Raw genomic sequence first — 22,248 nt, 5'->3', positions numbered from 1 at the left:
TGTAAGTGGCTAAGAGCTCTGGTACAGGGGCTTGAAGAGGGTGGATATCAGCAGTGAAGAGATGCACATGGTGTTATGGTCTCAGCAGAGGAATTTGGTAGCTAACAGGGACAAAGTCAAACAAAAGATTTTTAAAATCTGCTTTTGCTCCTTGAAGCTACAGGTTTGTACTCATTTAAATGTGAAACAAATGTGGAGGGGTGAGGAGCCTGGAGGCACCAGAGTTACACGGTATGGCAGGCAGCTGGGCGAGGGGCTCTAGGGAGCAGGGAGGACTGGAACATGTAGCACACCTGGGAGACCCGAGGGAGGCCCTCGGGAAGGGACATTGAGGAGCATCAGCTGAGAAAGGGTGAGGTGAGGCTGTGGTAAGCACGGGAGCTCGGGGAGCAGGAGAAACCATCTGTGAAGCCAAGAAGACAGCAGCGAATAGGATTGTCTAGCAGGGGCAGGGGAACAATGAAGGCGGCTGTCGGTCCTCCCACACACACAGGAATGGGAGTCACGAGGGTTTGAACAGGACTGTATGGAGTGAAAGGTTGAGAGAAGCCCTTGGTAGGAAATCCCTGACCCTTCTTAGTGCTGGGGCTCTTGTCTGCACTGGGGACACTGTACGGCTCTGGTCCTCTCCACACCCAAGCCTTTATTGAGACCAGAATCTCTCACAGGGTCCCTTGTCACAGCAGTGACCACGTTCACTAACCTGGAGTTCTTCCCGTGTCTGTCCACCCTGCCCCTCACTTGTTCTCTGGAGTTGTTTCCTAAAGCACATCACCTGCACACAAGCCCTCACCTCAGCTCCTGCTCTTTGGGGGCCGCAGGCTAAGGCAGACAGCATAGGGTGGAGTTCCCCTGAACCAGGATTTGGTTGTGAAGATATCTATGTAAAAATATATTGTTTTTTACGTGCCACTTATTTTTCATTTACTTTTTAAAAAATCACCGAGTTTCTTGCAATATATTATGCAGTAACAAAACAAGGTTATTAGGTTAGAGGTCAGTTTAAAAGTATAAACCATCAGATTACATGCTGAACCTGCCATTAGGATGTTCAGTTTTCTAAGTCAAACTAGACAAAGGTTATTTCAATGGTGCCATCTTCTGAGAAAATTATGCTTTGGGGAGTCATTAAAAAGCTACTTTATGGCTTTCAATCTTGTTGCCCTAAAGTGGTGTTTCACAGGGAGATCTGGTGAAATTACTTAGAACATGTTCATTTGTGCGAGGACTGTCTGTGAGTTGCAGTTTCAGTTTTTAACTTCGAAAATGTATTTTCTTTATCCCAAACGTGCATTTATGCAACCAAGGATGACAAAAACCAAACGCCACAAATATTGTCACCTAGAGATAATTTATTGTTTTACCATGACCCAAGAAGAGAAACATAGAGTATTTATGACAAATCCCCACAATTTCATTCCCCAACCTCACTACTCTTGTCAGATATCACCGGCCTCCTAAAATGGACCACTGACTATAAATGTGTGTAAATTTTATTTTGCTACCATTTCTCATGATTGAAACTTCAGTCTTCAAATTATTATTAATATTTTCAATGGAGTTCCCTAGCTTAAAAAACCAAACCACTTCTCCTCTAAGATTCCATTATTTACTGAGTAAGCAGCTTTTCCAGAAATGTTAACAAGGATTTTAAATGAACAAATTCAATTTAAAAATCATTTACTGAACATCTACCAAGCATCTGGACTCTTAGAAGACTAGTAAAATGAAAAGGCCAGGTTTTAACAGCAATAACTTAATTCTGCAGGTATACATAGACAAGTAAGTTTCTTCTTTTGGTCTATTCTAAACTAAGAAACCAGGAACTGACAAAACAGGAAAGGGTTGTTTTATCCAGTCTACAGATAAACAAGACAATGCCTGAGTTAGCTCTATAGATTTAGGCTTATGTTGAGCTGGTTGTAATAATCTCTATTTAACTAAAAGTTAATAAAAATACATGTTCATTTTAAAATAATTGATTTTACTTGCATATCCCACACTTTACCCTTAAACTCGTATTTTTAGAACAAGATTTTCCTGCATACTTATAATCTGCTTCCTCCCACCCCCCGCCCCCATACATACATTTGTTTTCCTGTAAGAACCCGCTACTCTCAAAAGCGTCTCTACATCTAACATGCTTTGCCCTTGCCGGGCAGACCAAAGCCTTAAACTGTTAAGTAGTTGAGGTGAGAGGAAGGCAAGCAAGCACTGGCCTCAATGCAGCCCCACGTTTCTCTTCTCTCCCTCCACCAGGCCGCAGCTGGGAGTTTGGGGCTGTTACAAGCCTTCTCCCCACTCTTCTAACACACCTGGCCTTGTCGGGAGACTCCATGATAGTGATTTAGGGCGATTGCAGCTGCCTAGTCCTTTCACTGGACCAAAGAACTTAAAAGCCAAATCTGAAACTGGAATGAAATCCAAAGTTTAATACCACTTTTCAATCACTCACAGATCTCTCTATATCTTAAAACACTCAGCCTCACTACTTAATGGATGCTTGCTGAAGGGAGAAAATATAATTTTAAGACCAACTAACTTTACTGATTACTGTGTACTTTAAAGTGAGTCATGATTCTTTAGTAAATGGAGATGAGACTCTCAAAAGATGTTTTTTAAAATCTGTGAAAATAACACATCGCTGTTTAGAATTTAATGCCCACTCTTTATCTTCCACTGCTTTAGGGTAAGAGAAAAACATGAGGTTTGTGGTATCTACTATTAAATATAACCAGACAATATGAAACTAAGTTCTTACGTTAAGACATCTCACGTTATGAGATGTCCAAGCACTTCCCAAACTTGTTTGACCTGCAGACTTGGAGATGGCTTACCTCCCTATAATTTCAAGTTTGTTTTACAAAGCTTTGAAAAGTAAAACAGATAATTTCATTTTTAGATATAATAAAAAATTAATTTGAATAGCAAAATAAGTAACTGCTTTTAAATGTACAGTAGTGTGTCCATTCTAAAAATGAAACCTAAATCTATTGTTAGGAAAACTTTTCAAATAATGCTTATTAAATTCTCCAGTAGTAGCTGAAATAAAAATCTAACTTCTGCAAAAAGATCTATTTATATACCACTTAATCACCTTTTCTCTGATTCTACATTTCACTTTGCAATCTGCAAGACCTTCATTTGATTTCCCAGATGGGGAACCCCAGCCCCCTCATAACTATTTTGAGAAGTTGCGTAGAGTGGGACACACAAAACTATGGCTCCTCTGGCAAGTATTGCTGTCAGTCACTGACTACATTTTAACACTGTTACTCCAATTCACACAATGACTCTTCCATGAGGATGACCTGGGTGACCCTGGTTAGCCAGCTTCAGATGAGTACATCAGCATGACCAGACTCTGGAATACAAGGTGGGGAACTCCACCTCTAATTTTTTTTCCAAAAATCAGAAAAAGTCTTTCACAGCTATGAATCTTCATAAGCCCTCTCTCCGAACAATCATAAACCAGGGGAAGTAGGTGGGAACAGGGAAGGTACAGCCAAAAGGAGTACTGCAAAATGCTTATCAGAAAAACTCCCCGCAACACTGGAACTGGATGCATCTGTGCCTATTTTCCAGGAAAGTGCCCGTGTTGGGGTTTTCCTATCCCAAATTTTCTAAGCATAGACTTGAGTTAGTAGGGGAAGCAGAACTATGGTTTACAGAATCTGGTCAAGTTCAGTGGTCCCACTGACCTTTCCAGGACACTCTCTAGTCTCGCGTCATGGAAAAGACCCTCTTACTCCCCCTGACAAGCTCAGAGAACCCATTTTCTTTGCTTGAAATGGTGATCTGGCCACTAAGAAGTCAAATTCCTGGCTTTGAAAACTCTCAGGAAGCTACAGATGTTGACAGGAATTGTTCCATTGTAGTGCCCTATTAACCTTTTTTCTCCTAATGAATCTACTAACCTCTCTTGCTCTGATAAGCACCAAACTAAGAAGGTTTTTTTTCTTATATTCCTCCTCCTCAGTTCTGTGAACTGATTTTTTGTCTCTAATGACATCAACTTCACTACTCATCCCCAAAACTTTGCTCTTTTGGAGTGATGTGTTCTGTCAAATAGATTAAAATACATTATCTGTTTACAGGGAATATACAGAACAGGGGCCGGAGGTACAAAACACACACACTGACGACATGGTCATACAAAATATATAGAAGTACCCAACATTGACAATTTTGTAAGAAGTTGCACATTTTGCTATTTCTTTAGCATTTCCCCACATTTTTTTCTTCTGTGGATCCTCTGGAGTTAAGATTGAGCGTCTTCTGCAGTGTTTCTCAAATTCATTGCATGACTGGATGGAATTCATTTTCTGTCCAAAGCAATGAGTGCTATACACGAACGTTTTCCTCACATATAATATTAATAATAAAGTTTATTTACAGTATAAGCTTTCTGAGGCTAAGGGCTGAGATGTGATTAAAGGCTTTGCCATACTATCACATTTAAGAGGTTCCCTCCTGAAAATGAATTCTGATGTACGTAAGATGTGAATTGCCTCACCCATCAAACATACTGACCTTTGTACATATTTAGCAGTTTCACTTTTATGCCTTTAATAAAATACTAAGTGCCTTACATATCAAGATGCCTTATACATCTCTATTCTCAGGCTTTCCCCTTGCTTGTTGGGCTGGAGTAGAAACAAATACCCTACAACTTGAAGAAATTTACTTTTCTTCCTGGCAAGGTTAAGGTATTATTTTCAAAAGCCCTTCAAAAACTTCCATTAGGTCAACTAGCATGCCTACTGGTTAACTACAGTACCTCAACTGTTAACAGATTTCAGCCAGTCAAGAAAGTTTGAATGACTAGCCTGAGCACTAATTAGATGTTGTAAGCCTTTTTGACCATGACCTAATTACACTTTGCATGGAGCAGCTGATAAATTAATGCAATGCAAATGGTTTTAATCAACACCTGTAGCCTTGTTTTCATCAAAAAACGTATCTTCAAGTAGCTGCTTCAAGCCGTGCATCTGCTGAAGATGCGAAGCAACCTCAGTGGCTATCCCACAGTCAGTACGATGTCCCAGAAAATGGGAATTAAATGTGGGGGCACAGGTTGTATTTAACTTTCATTTAAAAAAACAAAAATGATGGCTGAATTACATCAGCACATAGTTGTGGCTAAAAAAAAAAAGCCAATGTAGAACTGACCAAAGTTCTTCCCCTCTTAAGAAAAGTCAGTGCTTTGATCAGTGCCTGGAGTTAAGCACCTTACTGCTTTCAGTTGCTTCCTACGGTAGTAGCAGCAGAAGTCTTTGCTCAAAAGCACCAGCAGTTTTCTGTGCAACCATCACTGTGGCTCACTCTTTAAAGAAAATCCTAAAAGCATTTCTTCCACCTTTACTATAAAATGTTACTTAGGTATACTCTTCTGGAGGATCTCTTCTGTATCTCTTAAATTGAATGGATAGAGACATTTTGGTCACCAGGTGACTTCCTTGAAGTTTCGCCAGGCAACACTAATGAAACCGCTTAGAGACACAGGGAAGCTGTGGTTGGTCCAAGTTATGGAGAAGCGAAAGCATTACTGCTGTGCAGAATTTTCGTTTGGTCTGGAGCTGAGGCCACAGCGGCCCCCACCTCACTGGCTCCCCATAAAGCCATGCTGTCTCAACGGCTTGAGTCGTTAGTTAGGGAACAAGATGATGAATGATAGTTTTAGTTCTGTTTCTTGATGGAAAATCTCAAAATTCTATGTGAGGTTCTCCCGTCATAGGGATAGTCTTTAGGTGTGTTTAGTCTATGTGTCTAAATTCCTATAGGGCTGTCCACAATCATTTGCAAGCTCTCATGAGCGTAGTCACCTATACCTGAGTCCCTGGTGACTACCTTGTAGCCCATGATACCTGGGTGTCCTGTGTGTGTATCTGAAAACAGTCTCTGTCATTAGCTTCCAGGCAGCCAACTGCATCCTCTTGCATAGAAGATGGAAAGGATCAAAGTTTCATAACCTCACCTCAGTCTTCAGCGATGAGAGAGAAAAGACACCATGCGGTATGACTATGATACAACCAACCACATTTCAGCACGCTAGTGAACTTTTCCAAGCAACAACACATTTAGTTAGTAATTGCCAGCTAACGATGTCAAATGCTTTTGTGAAGTTTCTGGAAAGTGTGGGGAGAAAAATGCTCCCTACAACTTTACTTTTTCTGAAAAGCAACAAAAATGACATCTTCTGAACTATATTATTTAACGTTACAAATGATTCAGAAAGTGCCCAAATCATCACGTTGTTCAGCAGCTGACTGAAGAGAATTCTGGCTAAGATCTTTGCCATAGGAAGATGTCAAAAAATGGTCTTAGTAAGTTTTTGTATTTTTAAGACGACGACAATGGAGTCATTTCTGACATTCCATGGCACTTACTCATTGATCTGTATTTAGAAAGTGTACACAGGCAGCTAACTAGCGCCTTTTTTAAATGTTTAGGACAAAAACAGCATCAGAATCTATAGCTTTAGCATGCTTCAGGCTCTGAAGGTCCTCTTCAGAAGTTGGGCCAGGCTACCGTATTTCGGTACTCGTGATTCACAGGGCTTTATTATAAATGTAAAAGTCCCGTTAGAAGTCAGGCATAATGACTGCCTCTTCTGTGTTCAGCACTGAGTCCAGCGCTGTGCGGGATATGAACACATCCCTTGATGATCAAAGCATCTCTTCTGGGGGTTGATGAAAACTTTCATACACGAAACAATGAAGGACTAAAGGACAGTGTACACATATATATAATCAAGTGCTAACTTATGGAGAAATGCATTTAGGAGTGCGATAGTGCTTTAGGGATTTCTTCTAGAAGGGAGAGAAGTGTTTTGAATCACTGTTGCCATTTCAGTAGAATTTCTCTCAGTGATGAGGATAAAACCATCTACGTTTGTGGCAGTCCTTTGGAACTGTAGACTGGTGCACATACCCTCTTTCAGGAAGAGATAGAAATCTTTGGTTTGATACTGATCAGCACAGTCCTAGATTTCTATAGCTTTGGTAGGCTACCAGTGATCAGATATATTAACTTATTGTATATATAACTAGTTTGAGCAGCATGTCCCAATGTAGTTTTTGTTTTAACTGTCCCTCTTTTTTGAGAAACAAGGTACAGCAAAATGTTGGCCAAGCAGGGCTTGTTTGCAGCAAGCAGCTTTAACCTCAGTACCATTTTCACAGAGCCAATCTGAATCTTTCAATTCTATGTTGCAGTTGCTGAGAGTCCAGCAGCGCTTTTAAAGGTATTACTGACAAGCTTGACCGTTACTGTGTATGTGCTTTCATCTTGTGTGGAAATAGCATGTGGCTTATCCATATGACTAGGTTTTTCCTGCAGGGGCTGTGTGGAAGAATTACATGCCCACAGACTACGTAAAGGCAGAACACTGCTGATCTAACTATAAGGATCCTTAAGTGTGATTTAAAAAAATCAATTGAGGATGTTTTTTTCCCCTCCATGGGCACACACCTCTGAAATAATTTTAGAAACAAAAGGGGGAAATGGCTTGTCAACAAATTCTTGGTTTACACACAGCTTTTCAGGAATGCTCCAAACGCATCAAGCGAGGCTGGACTGTACTCAGAGGCTCGCTCTCTGGTATGGATTCTGTGATGCAGAGTGAGGGTCGAGCTCCGGGTAAAGGCCTTGCCGCACTTAGTGCACTTATAGGGCTTTTCTCGGGTGTGAATTCGCCTATGCAAAATAAGATATGAGTTTCGGTTGAAAGCTTTTCCACATTCGCTACATTCATAGGGTTTCTCCCCCGTGTGGATTCTCTGATGTTTTGTAAGGTCTGAGCTCTGGCTGAAGGCTTTTCCGCACTCATTACATTCATAAGGTTTCTCTCCAGAGTGGATTCGCTGATGCAGAATGAGATTTGAACTGTGACTGAAGGCTTTGCCGCACTCATTACATTCGTGAGGTTTTTCTCCTGTGTGGATTCTCTGATGCAGGACAAGGTTTGAGTTCAGACTGAAGGCTTTCCCACACTCGCTACATTCATAGGGCTTTTCTCCAGTGTGGATGATTTTATGGCGAATAAGGCTTGAACTCCTTGTGAAGCATTTACCACATTCATCACATCTATGAGACTTCGTTCCTGTTGGAACTTCTTCAGGGGTGTTAAAGTTTGAACTCAGACTGAAGCTTCTTCCCAATCCCTTACCCTTCTCCCTGGGACCTCTCTCTCCTGTGGTGGGTTTTTTTTCCTTGACTGTAGCTGGCCCCGAATCTCTCTTTTCTCGTCCAGTTTTCTCCTCAGGGGTCCTCTGCTGCCTTTCTGCTGTTCTGCCCTGCTGTTCACGTTTTTCTCCAAAATCTTTCTGGACTCTTCCTCTTGTCTCCCCATGTGATGCTGTGTCTTCTGCGATTTCTGTTTTAGAGGTTGACTCCTCATTCTCATTCCTGCTTTCACAACCTGACACAATAAATAGAAAATACAAATAGCACCTTTTTATTTTGAATCTATAGGTTAATCAAGTGACATTGTTTTCCCAGGAAGCTCCTACATGCCTGCAAAATGACCTCACAATATTAATTGAAGATAAAATAGAAGAAAAATTGGGAAAAAAATAGAGGAAACAAGGAATAGAGTTGGGAAATAAGAGGGCAGAGTGGAAAGAACAATAGAGGGAGCGTGCGGAGAGGACAGGAATTGACAGACACACACAGGGGACGAGCAGAGGGAACAGCACCAGCTAAGGAAGGAAGGAACCTAAGAGGTTACAATTCATACTTCTATTTTTTGGTCACCCAATAATTAGTTCAAAGGAACAAATATACATGTAAAAAATCATGTCTGTCTCTAATATAAGTATTTATGAGCTTAAAAAGAGAACAGTCAGGTCTTTCCTATAATATAGTAAGGGTATTAGCAGAAATAAGAGAATATAGTTAAAAGGAAAAGTGAAAACTCCTCCATTCTCTGAGATTTTTATCAACAAGGAGATGGTTAATGGGCAAAACAAGGAGCTCTGAACTTGGCAGGTTGCGTGGCTATTCAGACACAGGAAATAGTTTCTCTCCACCAGGGAGAGCAGCATAGAGCCGACAGTGCTCAAGTAACAGAGATGAGGGTGAAGAAATTGCTCAGGGCATTAGTAAACACGATTAAAACCTTCACGGAAAGACAACTGAGAATAAATGAGAACAGAAAAGAAACTGAAAACATTTCTAGAGATAGCCCATGGAGGAGATACTAGAAGAAAACAAAATTTTACAAATGCAGAGCTGATCCTCTTATTTTAGGATTTAGCATATTAAAACGTTGGAATATATTTTTATTGTAGACTGTTATATTCACTGTTTTTAAGCAGAGATTAAAAATTGTTCAATAAACATATACTATTTTATATGTTTACATTTGCCTAGAAAAGATTCCAAAAATGTCTTGTCTATTTTTTATTTATTTGGCCTTAAGAAACCTGTCCAAGGGGGCCTGCACTATGACAAACAGGCCCCTGAATGCAATTTCCCAGGGAGCTGAATAATATCTAACCCTCGACTTTAGTGACGAAATTGCCGTAAATAACGAACCAATCTTAAGGAAGAGGAAACTGATCCACTTTTTTTGAATTCCAAGTCATGGTCCTTAACTATCTGGATAGTTCCCAGACTGTCCAATTCTCTTTTTTCCCCCCCGTAAGTTATCATGGAGTAGATAACACCCAGCTCATAAACACAGATCAGTTCTTTGGCTTAATTTTCATCTAGTCCAAAGCGCAAGTACCAAGAACTCAAACTCCAGTTATCCTTATAGTTCAAAACAAAACTTGACGTTTCTTTAGTAACATCTTTTCTTCATGAAGTTTCCCTTCATGCGCCCTCCCTCTGCCGTTCCCAGGCAGAAGCCTCACTGTGCACTTCCCTATGACAAGACTTAGTTGAGAGCTTCTTTCCAGTAATGTCTCCCGGGGTTGAGATCTAGCAGAGACAAATGGCAATGTTTGTCAGCTGTGTGTCACTTTGTCTTATCTGGCTGATGCCTCTTAGAATTTGTTCTTATTACACACCCAGGAACTAGGGCTCTTCATAGACAACTATTTGGTTTGGAAACTGGGAATCCTGATCATAAGGAAAGTGCAGGTGCAAGTTCATGGAATTATGGAAACCTATCACAGAGCAGAGCTTATAGGACAGAAAAGGACGGAAAGCCCATGGAATGATGCCTGCTTGGTAGGTTCAGGAACATGGTCCCAGGTTGGATTAGACCAATGATCAATTCTTACCTGGTCTTCTACACTAGGAAATACAGATACCCCCCCACAACAGAGGCATCTAAACTGTAACCTACAGAGTGGAGCAGAAACCTCCCAGGTAACAGTGGTGGAAGAGGTGAGGATTCAGAATACAAGAGTACTTCTGATTTCAAACAGCAAAAACTACCTAGAGGTGAAAAATCCACCCGGAATCAGGAAGTCATAGTACCAGGCTTCTGGGGTTAAATGGATACAAATGTTCTCATTTTCTGTTTCGTCTGAAGAAAGGGGCTCAGTAGTCTCTAAATCCTTGTCAATACTGAACTGAATACATCAGAGATCCCACAATAAATAAAAAAAGAGGGAAAACAATCTTATCAGACAGTAATCCTGCATCAGTCTTACCCTGGGAAAACACGTTCCCATAAGTCTCCGGTCTGCTGTCCCTACTGAGATTCCTCCGAGCCAGGTTCTGACATCCCCATTCCTCCAGGATGAGGGACACGGCCATGTCCTCAATCTTCACCATTGCCTGAAATAATATGAGACCCCACACTCAGTTCCCCCAAAGCTCAGGGAAATACCCCTGCCCAAACCTGGAGTTAGGGACAGAGCTGATGCAAACCTAGAGGGCGCTGGGAAAGAAATGGTGACCATAACAGGCTCTGGTGGATGGGAGGGTGAGTGGGTGGGGCTACTCTGTGGGCAGGGACATGGAGAGTGAGTCCTGGGTGGAGACTGCTAAAAGAGCTCCAGCAAGAAGCAGATAGAGGGAGGGACTTGGAAGGGCAGAGGGGCCACCGCTTACCTGGGAATCTGCTGTGAGTAGTGCAGACGCCATCGCCTGGTCTCTGGGACCCTCGTGATGAGGGGCAGGAACGTGGGTGGCAGGCAGAGCTGGCGGAGGAGAAAGAAGCTCTGAGTTAAAAAGCAGCTCTGCTCTGGGCCTCCCCTCAAAAAGGGCCTAGAGGCACTGTTTTTCCTGCACCAGCATGTTCAATGTTTAACTACAGAATAGATAACTAGAGAGACTATAAACAAGAAAAAGCATGACCTATGTTTTCCCAAGACTTCTCTTCTTAAACAGGAGTCATAAGGAATCACGAAAGCGTCCTTAAAACCACTGGGTCCAACACTTTTGTTTCTAAGAAGGGGAAACTGAGGCCCTGAGAGGGTAAATGACTTGTCTAATGTCACAGTTAAGAATGGCAGAGCCAGATTTAGAACCCAGATTCCTACTCTCGGCTACAGAAGTGGGTAATATTCAGCCCATGATTCAAGCTTGGCTCAAAATTTAATTTTCTCCTGTCCAAGGAACAAGTACCAGGACATCAGAATCCCATTTAGTTGTTAAAAACGCAAGAACAGCTTTAAAAATCTTTAGTAGTAATATCTTGAAACACAGGTAGGAAGGGGGCCTTCTTACTTCTGGTAAGTTTTGTCATTTTGTCCCTCTACTTGTCTCCCTCACTTATCCAACTTCTTAATAATATGTATACACGGTTCAAATGTTAATGAGACATTTATAAGTGTATAAAGGTGTAAGCTGACACTCATCTAATAAAAGACATCGATATCATATAATCACACTAACTGCAATGGATAAGAACAATTAGAAAAATTTTAAACTGTGAAATTAAAATCCTCCCTTGCCAAGTAATATTAGATTTGGACATGTTAGTGGTAAATAGATGATATTACTGAGCTGCAGAGATAGTAGAGAAATGAATTTGAAACTGAATTACTAAACTTGTAACTATTTCAGACAGTACAATAATAAGATAAGCTAAAGCAAAATGTATGAAAAAGTACCTAGCGCATTAATCTTCCGAGAGTTAGGAAACACTCTGGAAAGATGAAAAGCACAAAGAGGAAACTGAGAATAAATGTATATGATTCAATTAGATGAAGAACTATTTGCTAAGCAACAACTATATTGTTACCAGGGTCACTACACTGTTACTTTGGCAACTTGAAGCTCTAATCCAGCACTTTAAAACCATGATTATCTTCTTTGATTTCCTGATTTCACCTCTTGTGGAGTATGGAGACCTTACAAGCCCTAGTTCATAAATGGTACAGGTGGACAGTGGTGGATTAAACATCACAGTGCATAGGTTTCCACGGATTTCTCCAGCATACGAATGCTGGCTATCCTCCAGAATGCAGAGAAGAGGATGCTTCCTTAAGCACTAATATCCCTACCTTAAATGTCATCACAAAGAAACATATTGGTCAAGGAACGTGCCTCCAACAACTCTTCCTGAACTGTACTTTTAGTATGTTACTGTTTTTGCTGATATTCTATGTACTACTTTGATTTTAAAATCGGATAAAGATATAGTTAATATTTCCCCAAAAGGAAAAATAATTAAACTGATTATTTATATCACCCTGAAATGATTTTTTTCCTCATGTTCAATCAAAATAAATTTTTTTCATCCTTTCCCGTTGTTTGAAAATTCTGAAAGTAACCTAGAAAAAGTGTGATGTTATACAATATTTTTTACACATTTTAAATAAAATGAATTTAAAAAATGATCCTTTATAAGGTAATTTATGACATACTACAGTTTCAAAACCGAGGCTGAAAATATATGTCTTCCCAGCACTTTCCTGTAAAAAAGAAATGTTAGACATCCAGAATGCTAACAACTCAATAAACAATGTAAAGTCCACCCAAGTTCATTATGCACATTTCATTTACTTCCTTAGTAACGTTATTTAACTCGAGTCTATAAGTTATATTTCCCCTAACATTTAATAATAATGACAATAATGGATGATAAAAGGAAGCATGCTTCTTTATTACAGGCACTTAGCAACACAGAGAGGGCATAAAACATCCTGAATAGTTTGCTTCTTTTCCCCACAAGAAACCTTGCTTCTTACCCCGTGACTGTAAGAGGCGGGGTTTCCGAGATGAATGCTTGAAATGGGACTGGGTGGCCTCATGATGAAGGTCAAAGCTTGAGGACTCCTGTATTGGATCCAGAGGCACCATCCCCCTTGCGAGCATCTCAGGTCCATGAACTTGACCTGGGACCTGAGGACAAACAGGTTGGGCTTGTGGGTAAATCACTTTTTAACCAGCACTTTAAATGAACAAAAAGACTGTAAGTATGCCATACTTACAGGGGGAAGGCCATAATACTTTTTAATATCCAAGCAGAGCAGGGAGAATAACCACCAGACTACTAATACTAGCTTATATTAGTAGTAGCTTATATATTAGTTTATTTTACATATAACATTATACATGCACATATAATATAGCTATTACATACATTATGTAAGTAGTAGCTTATATATTAATACTATTACTACTACTACTAAACTACTAAGACTACTAATACGAACTTTAAATCAGTAATTTCCTCTGTGCTCCAGTCTCAGTCTGCGTGCTGCTTACACATAATAGGTTTCACCTCTTCTTACCTGCTGTCCTGATAAATCAAGCTCCAGGTCTTCCAGGAGGGTCACGGCCTCCTCCCCACTATCGGGCCGGTACTCCTGCAGCCAGACTTGGAGCTCCTTGGGCAGGATGGAAAGGAACTGCTCCAGCACCAGCAGCTCCAGGATCTGCTCCTTGCTGTTCACCTCTGGTCGCAGCCACTGATGACAAAGTTCCTTCAGTCGACTCAGCGCCTCTCGAGGCCCAAAAGTGTTTTGGTAACAGAAGTGCCTGAAACGTTGGCGGAAGATCTCTGGGTCGGGAGGAGGAGTGTCCTGAAGGCTGGAATCCTGCCCCCACATGTGGTCTTCCTCATCTTCCTCTTCTACCTTCACTATTACGATACCATCCTTCTCCTGGGCAGCCTGTGGGGACAGACCCGTGGCTTCCCTTGATTCAGCAGTCATCGTTCAGGCGCAGGGAACTGACTTGATCCAAATAGGGTCTGTGCTCGCCTTTCTGTCCTACGAGATGTTTCCTGATACGTTTCTGTACTATTCCTGAAGTAGCAAAAAAGTTATTAGTACCTTTATGAAAAGTTGTCACGTCCAGCATGACAAGAGCTGTGGGATTCAAGAAGGGTTAAGACAGCAGCCGAGAATAGATTGCAAGTGTGGTCAAGGGACTCAAGCCTCAAAGACTCAGCCCCGAATCAGGCCAACGCACAGCTTTTATTAGTAATCATATGAGGAAGTAAAGCTTGTTTTTTCCATGGTCTGTGAGTTTCGTGCCTGCTGGCTGTTTTCCTGAAAGTCCCCACTGTGCTCCAGCACGTACTGTGCCTTCACACACACGCACAGCCACCAGGGATGGAGTCATTGTTCTGAAACCATCCATTAAGGGGGAATGACAGGTATCGGTCCATCGGGTCTGTTTGCCGAGACACTTCCTTGTGATGTCATGGGAAAGGTGCAGGGGAACAGACGGTTCGGCAGCTGTAAGGCAACAGAAAGTGAATCGTGCTGCTAACACTTCACAAAAGGCTGCTCATCAAGGCACGAAGAATGCCTCTGAGTAGTGGGGGGAAAAAAGCCTCCAGAGCCGCAGTTCTCACCACTGTCACTTTATACACTAAGGATTGCAAACAGAAACCTCCAATGGGGGAATTCCTCCCTCATGGTGTTTGTCTGAGTCCAAGCACCTGACTTCCAGGACAGCAGGTTACGTATGACGAGCTTATAGTGCTTCACACAGGGAGGGCTGAATGTTGGCAGGGTGCAGGCAACAGGCTTCTAGCAGTACATGCAGCCTTATTTCCTCCCACAATAGCAGGAGGCACAACTGCTAGTACCATTTTACAGCTGACATGATTGAGGCTTAGATAACTTAAGTAATTTGCTCAGCAGCATGTGGCTACCTGTCCACAGTGTTTGCCCGAAAATAAGACCTAGCTGGATAATCAGCTCTAATGCACCTTTTGGAGCAAAAATTAATATAAGACCCAGTCTTACTTTACTATAAGACCCGGTATTTTATATTACATTAATTACATTATATTATACTATATATTAATTTTTGCTCCAAAAGACACATGAGAGCTGATTGTCTGGCTAGGCCTTATTTTCGGGTAAACATGGTAGTAGAGTCAACATTAAAGCCATATTTGAAGCCTTGGACTTGCTACTCTACCATCCAGCTATTTCTATTATTTTTATGGGTCACACAGAGGGCTCCCAAGGTACCTTCATTCACTTGCTCACTTTTAAGTACTGTGATGTTTCCCGGTTTATCTGAGACAGTTATGTGGAATAATGGATTATTTTATCCAGCTTTAAACAATCTCACCTTCATAAGAGACAAGCATGGGGACATGGGGCAGTAGGTGAAATGGGTTAAGGGGGTCAAATGATATAAACTTCTGGTTATAAGTTCTGGGGATGTAATGTACAGCATGGTGGCTATAGTTAATAATACTGTATTGCATATTTGAAAAGTTGCTGAGAATAGATCTTAAAAAATCACATCACAAGAAAACTTTTGTTTAAATATGGCAACAGATGTTAACTAGACTTATTGTGATTATTTTGCAATATATACAAATATTGAATCATTATGTGGTACACCTGAAACTAATATAATGTTATATGTCAATTACAGCTCAAATAAAAAAAGAGACCAGCAGCTTTAAAGATTTTTGCAGAGAAACTACAGTTATAGGAAATACTAATGACACAAACACACAAGAATAAGAAATTGGCACAGCTGAAGCTTCTATCTAGAACAAGGTTTTACTTAGCCAATTAGGAGGTAAAAACCAAACAAGAAGTCAACCAATAAGTGAGAAAGTAGCTGCTTTAAAAAAAAGAGTGTGAAGAAAGTATTATAAGAACAGATGTATGCTGGGAAACATTTCCACTGTTATATAATTTTAACTGCCCAAAATGACTAAGTATCCTTATTATCTACACATTTTAAAAACTTGGAATATTTTCTAATCTGTTTAAAAATCTCCCAAATGAACATTTTTAGTGGGTCTTAAGCCTGTTTATTAAAAATATAAAAAAACAAATGAACCTCTTTTGATTAGTTTGTAAGAACAGGTGATTTAAGATCATGGAAAATGGAAAAGTACTAGCTGAATTTCAACAACAAAAATTTGGTTGGTGGTAGGACCAATCGTGAGTTGCTAAACACAGTTAACAGTGTGTTTCTTCCATCTGAAGTGACAAATCTTTGTGAAGTATTTTTTCACCTCTACAACCATCAAAATTAAGCATCAAATTCAAGTTTTAGAGACAGAGCATCCAACTGCTGTATCACAGTGAATTAGGCCAACTAGCAAAACATTTTTAATTCGATGGCTCTCACTAAAAAATTAATAATTTTGGTGGCAAAGAGATCATGTACATTTAAAGCATAAAAGTTATTTTTAAAAAGCAATTTAATGTACTTTTTGGTTTATTATGCGAAATACTGGTATAATACTTTTATGTAACTTTTATACATAGTTTTTACTGACAGGGGTGTGACCATAAAAGTTTGGAGATGCCTGTTTTAATCACAAAGAATATGATTTTAATCTGAGATTTATCACAGGATTAGTTTTTCTATCTTGTTTTTTGGCCTTAATGAAAAACAGAAATCCTTATTAAACTAGGAGTCCATAATAATAAAGAACATTACATTCAAGAAGGCTTTCTACATAAATATAAAGGGAATGCAGGAATTAAGTTATTTCACCAATGATTTTAAGCTGGTAAAAGTCCTATTGCAAATCATCTTCTAGCCCTTCCCATCGATTGCATCAGACCTGTTCTGCACCCCATCCTCCTTCCACTTCCTAAACATTTCTGCATATCTACAACACGCAAGGTGTCCTGTTAGACCGAGAGGAATAAAAAGATGAGAAGCCTGATTCCTATTTTTGTACAAATAATTACAGTACAAAGCTTAATTGCCAACAGTTCTAAGGAAGTTTCAACAGGAGTGCTAGAGGAGCCATGAGTTAACAAGGCAGCTTGTAGGAAGAGGCCCCCCCTGGAGCTGGGGCATCTGAACAGCCAGAACCTTTACAGGAAAAGACAGCAAGTAGGTAGTCCAAGAGATATCCCCTTTGGCTAGCTTAATCCAACTGGAGGCTAATAATTCCTATAAGCCTTAGTTTCTTTCTTTCAATTCTGAAAAGTTAAAAGAAAAACTATCTCTTCCTGCTGTGTGTCCCACAATTATTTTCCACCACCCTAATTCAAGCTCCATATCTCCTGCCCAGTTTAGTGCCACAGCCCCATACACTTTCTCTAGCTTTACTTTCTCCCTGTTCCAATACAAGCAACAGACCAAGATAAACGCAGTATTGTCAAAGTATGCTTCTGGTCACTCCCTCCTTTCCCTCAATTACTGTCAAGGAGTCCTTGATATCTACCAATTTAGTTTTCAAAGAATACACCCCACTCTACTATTCGTTCTTATCTCCCACTACTTTTCTTAGTAGTGATCCCCTATATTCCAGCCTATGGGGCCTGTGAAAGTTCTCCAACCATAAGGTATGTTTTCCATCATCTCTTTGCTGTGAACTATCTCCCAACAAATCAACTCTATTGGTCAAATTTTTACTCACGTTTCAAGATGTATAATGTGACGTATAATGTCTCCTGACATTCCATATTAAATAAGGTATCTTCCTCATTTAAACACTTTGTACTTTTTTGTTTCTATCTTAAGGCACTTATATTCCCCTTGTATTTTTCATTATTTGGGTTACAGTTCCTATCTCATCTCCCCAAATTTTAAGCCCCTCAAGGACAAGGACTCTTGTCATCTTTGCACTTATCTCCTAGAGAACCTGGCAGTTTAATTCTGTTAAGCTGAATAGAAGAAACAAGAACTACTCAAACTATTACAGCTCCGCCTGCCATCTTCTTATTAACTTCAGTGGCAAATTAGTGATCAGATATTCTACTACTACCTCAATCACTCAGGTTCAGAATCTTACCTTCTTTGACTCCTCTCTTCTCATGTGCACTGTCTCCAAGAACCAGGGAGAAGTAATTCTTTGTTTATACTTATTTTTCCATCTAGTTCCATTAAGTCCAGCTTCCTCTTTGGTTCCCTGCCTTCCTTTTCTCCCAACACCCAGCCCCCTTAAACTCCCATCTTACTCTCAGATTATTCTTCCTAGAACTGTATAGCTTTGTAATCAACACCCGCCTGTACCTGGTGGTCCCAGTTTCCCCCAAGCTTCATTTCCCATCAATTCCTCTCCTTCCCCTGCATGAATCTTTCCATCCAGCAAAATCAGTCTGCTCAGTATATGCCTTGTATTTTGATTGCCATCCTTTCCTCACATCATACTCAATGTCTACTTATCCTTCAGAGCTAAGCTAAAATGCCACTTGCTCTTCATAGCTGTTCAAGCCTCTAGCAGCCATAATAAGAGCCAATGTTTACTGAGTGCTTTCTGTGCACCAGGTATTATATTAAACATTCCACATAAAAATCTTAGAAGGTAGCTACAATTATCATCACACTTTATAACGACGAAAGTTAAGATTTACTGATATTAAGTAACATCACACAGCAATTAAATGGTAGAGCCAGGATTTGAAATTAGGTCTGTGGGACTCCTCAGTTCAAGCTCTAACCGTCATATCAAACTCATTGTGTCTCAACATGTGGGGTAAGGAAGGGCTTCTGTACACACAGATTCTTTGTAAGAGGAAGGCCTATGAAGGTGCCTATAAAGAATGACCACTCAGGAATAGGCCTCATCTGTCATCCACTGTTTTCACTAGAGAGCTGTGTGACTAAGGAGACACAGCAGGAGATGCATCTTTTCCATAAAAGCAAGTGGAATTATTTAAAATCCATCAGGTGGGACCTTCAAACAGGATAAGGAGAACTAGTAACTAGCGTAGCATCAGAAGTCTCTATTTTTATGAAAATTCTATCATGTCCCAGCTGCATAAAGAATAAAGGAAAGGAATCTTGATATTACTCACACCTACGCCAGAGTTGTTTTAAAGAGTAACTCCTTGGGTTAGTGCGACTTAATAGGAAGAGATACTGAGGAAGAAGTGAGACCTCAAGGGACAGAAATGAGGGCATGGGCGCATTTCCTCGTTCCCCAATTTCAACAGGTCCTCCCCCCCATCCCCCAGTATTTCCTGCTTCTACTCTGGACAAAAGTCCCAACAGCAGTGGAAGGGCTGGGTTTTGGTTTAGGTTTCCCAGAAAATGTGAGCACACAGCTTTTCTCCTCTCTAAACTTCTGGCACTAATGGTCTCCACCAAGCATATGCTATGGAAGTTCTTATGCTGTTTCTTTTTCTGTAATTTAATTTTTCATGACTTCCCTCCTCAACTGGACTATTGTTAAAGGTATGCACCTTTGTGTCTCTTAGACCCCTCAGAATAATTCCTTGCAGGCATTAGTTTTTAAAAAAAACTTTACTGAATTTACAACGTTAGTATTTTTTTCCCCCATTCATACATCATTCAATGTTGCCCTCAAATTGGCTACTTGGAAGAGTTTCATTAAGCTGCTCCACCGCATACTTACCAGCCGATTTCAGGCAAATATTCTCTATATGCATGTTTCCTCATCTGTACAATGGGGATAAAAAACAATATTTGCCTCACAGACTTGTTGTGAGGATTAAATGAGTTAACACATATAAAGCATTTAAAAGAGCATCTGGCACTTAAGTAGGCACTAAGTATTTTAACTTTTTTCAATGAACTTAAGAGATCTAACTGTACTTTCCAATTTTCAGGCTGCTTAAAAGATTAAGCAATGGGAGAAATCCTGCAATACTGAAAGCAGCACAGGGTGGAACACCCGAATTCTAGTCACTCACAAATAAGTTACACATCCCTGAGTGAGTTTTTTAACCTCTCTGGCACTCAGTATCTTTATCTGTCAAATTGGGGGGTTGGGGGGAGGGGGAGGAGGAACTGCGGAAGAGTGGAACACTACCTCTAGGGTCTCTCTGAGATGAAAAACATTCTGACATACTATCCGACTTAGATAAGATTACCCCCAGCAAATGGTTCTCACCAAAGATAAATATGAACGATTTTCTCAAAAAAGGGTTTGAAGTTACAAGCTCAGTGTATTCCAAAGGCTATTTTCTAAATAGGCCATTATCTTTTCCAGTCTTCAAAGTTTAAACAAACTGTGCCCCTCCCCATTTTTGAACAGAGCTACCATAAACTGATTTAAAATATTAAAGCTATGTTTAAAATACAGCTAGCTACACAAAGAATACTGATACTACCTCAAAATGAAAAGTTAAGATTTAACACTAATGTGAATTTAGATGCAACATAAAATTAGAAAAAAATTAAATGCTTAGATCAAGTAGAGAATAAGCAAAAGACTATGGTATTAAGTAGCTAGCTTCCCTGTTTTTAAGATGAATATGATGCCTGAAATAATGAACAAGAATCTTGCATAGTAACTCAGTCAATATAAACTTGGAGAAACAAATTATCATTATGTAATAAAGTGATTTCATTTGGCCAGCATATATAGTAACAGTGCTTTGTTGGTTGATTACAATGAATTCTCCACAATTCAATTCAACAAGTATTTATTGACCAGCTCCAATCCGCCTAGCACTGGCCTGTACAATAAATGCTTTCTTTGGTCCCAGGCCATGTAACAGCCACTCTCTATAATGAAAGTGTCTTATTGTGTACTGGAAGCACTGCAGGAAAGGGAGGGGAGGGGGGCAGTGTCAGGGTAAACTACAGCTGAATTTTTCAATTACACTAAATCAAATAATTTCAAAGTTGAAAGAACCTCTTGAGAAAACCTAGTTAATTTTACTGATGACAAAATTGAGAGTTGGTGAAGTGTCTTGTCTTATCCAAGGTCACTCAGTTTATGATTCCTAACGGCCAAGTGCAATTTCCACAAATTCCCTTCGCCCTCCACCCACAAGTCCAGCAGAGCAGCCACCCAGAACCGAAAAATCCACCTAATCTTCCTGACAGCTCATTTCTAAAAGCCTTCAAAACACTCCATACAACTGAAATAGAGAGTGGGTTGTATATAATCTCAACTAGATCCGGATCACTTTTTTATCCATTCTGACTAGGCTTCAACTACTCTTTAATCACCGGTCAGGGAGTAGGCGTGGGGGTGGAGTGAAGAGAAGCAGGTGATCTGGAAACACATATGCGGCACTTCAAAACGTGTCCATTTCTCGGCCTTCCGTATTTTTCACCTGGAGGTCCTGAAGGACCCCGAAGAAAATCTCTCACTGGAATCAAAGCAAATGGCGACGAAAGGAGAGCAGGAAAACCTGACGGGGTCGTCGGTTCGCTTGCGACCCCCTTCTCAGAAACGTCAAACGACGATGACGACACTGCGGGCAAGGGGCCCGGAAGGGGGAAGGCCCGCAGCCGGCTTCTCTGCAGTCTGAGGGCACCCCCGGCCACTAAACCCTCGCCCCCTTCCCGCCTGGACCCGGGGGTGGGGCGGAGACGTCTCCCCGGGGACGGCGCTTCCCATGGCTGGGCCTAGGAAGGGGACAGGGACAGGGACTGTCTTCACACTCCGCCCGGGCCGCCTGGAGGGGACCCCGGGGCCGCAGCTGCAGAGCCCACCCTCACGCACACCGCTCTGCGGCCCCGCCCGCCCTCCCAGAGGCCGGCCCAAGTCTCACCGTGAGCCCCGGGAGCCGCCTTGGGGCGCTGGGCGAGAAAGGGGAGCTGACTCTGGGGCTCAGGCCGGCCGAAGGGCGCTGCACAAGGACCTAGGCCCTCCCGACGCCTCGACACAGACACAATGAGTCACAAAGGCCGGAAGTGTGTCAGCACCCCGTCTTCCGGGACTGCGCTGCGCTTCCGGGTCGCCTCTAGGAGCGCGGGAGGATTTCACATCTCGTTTCCCGAATCGCAACAGCCGGTGTCTGCCCCGGGGAGGGTAGTAAAGCCTCTAGCTTTGAGGTTCCGGCTCTCACCTGTGTGCCCCGAGTTATTGCTGGGGACCGACTAGAAGGGGGTTCAGGCTTTACGAGATACAAACAGACTGTCCAGCTCATACATCAATCCATATGGAAATTCAGTTTCTCCTGTCTTTTCCATCTCAGGTCGTCCTTGTAATTATAGTTATTATCAAGCAATAATAATATTTAGTAATTGTAT

The 22,248-nt window shown here is 41.1% G+C and overlaps 1 protein-coding gene across 1 annotated transcript; it reads right to left on the bottom strand.

Annotated features, from left to right (window-relative positions):
- Positions 1-1,332: 1,332 nt before the first annotated feature.
- On the bottom strand, positions 1,333-21,925 carry ZKSCAN1 (zinc finger with KRAB and SCAN domains 1). Its single transcript, XM_019717641.3, has 6 exons — positions 21,768-21,925; positions 13,641-14,156; positions 13,095-13,248; positions 11,011-11,099; positions 10,608-10,734; positions 1,333-8,422 (listed from the first exon to the last, which is right to left on the bottom strand). The coding sequence occupies exons 2-6, from the start codon at positions 14,061-14,063 to the stop codon at positions 7,530-7,532; spliced, it is 1,686 nt and encodes a 561-aa protein (XP_019573200.3). The 5' UTR covers positions 14,064-14,156; positions 21,768-21,925; the 3' UTR covers positions 1,333-7,529.
- Positions 21,926-22,248: the final 323 nt, after the last annotated feature.

Source organism: Rhinolophus sinicus, chromosome 3, assembly GCF_057876585.1.
Source record: "Rhinolophus sinicus isolate RSI-liver-muscle chromosome 3, RSI-T2T, whole genome shotgun sequence".
Lineage (NCBI taxonomy): Eukaryota > Metazoa > Chordata > Mammalia > Chiroptera > Rhinolophidae > Rhinolophus > Rhinolophus sinicus.
This window is presented reverse-complemented; position numbering and strand designations above follow the sequence as displayed.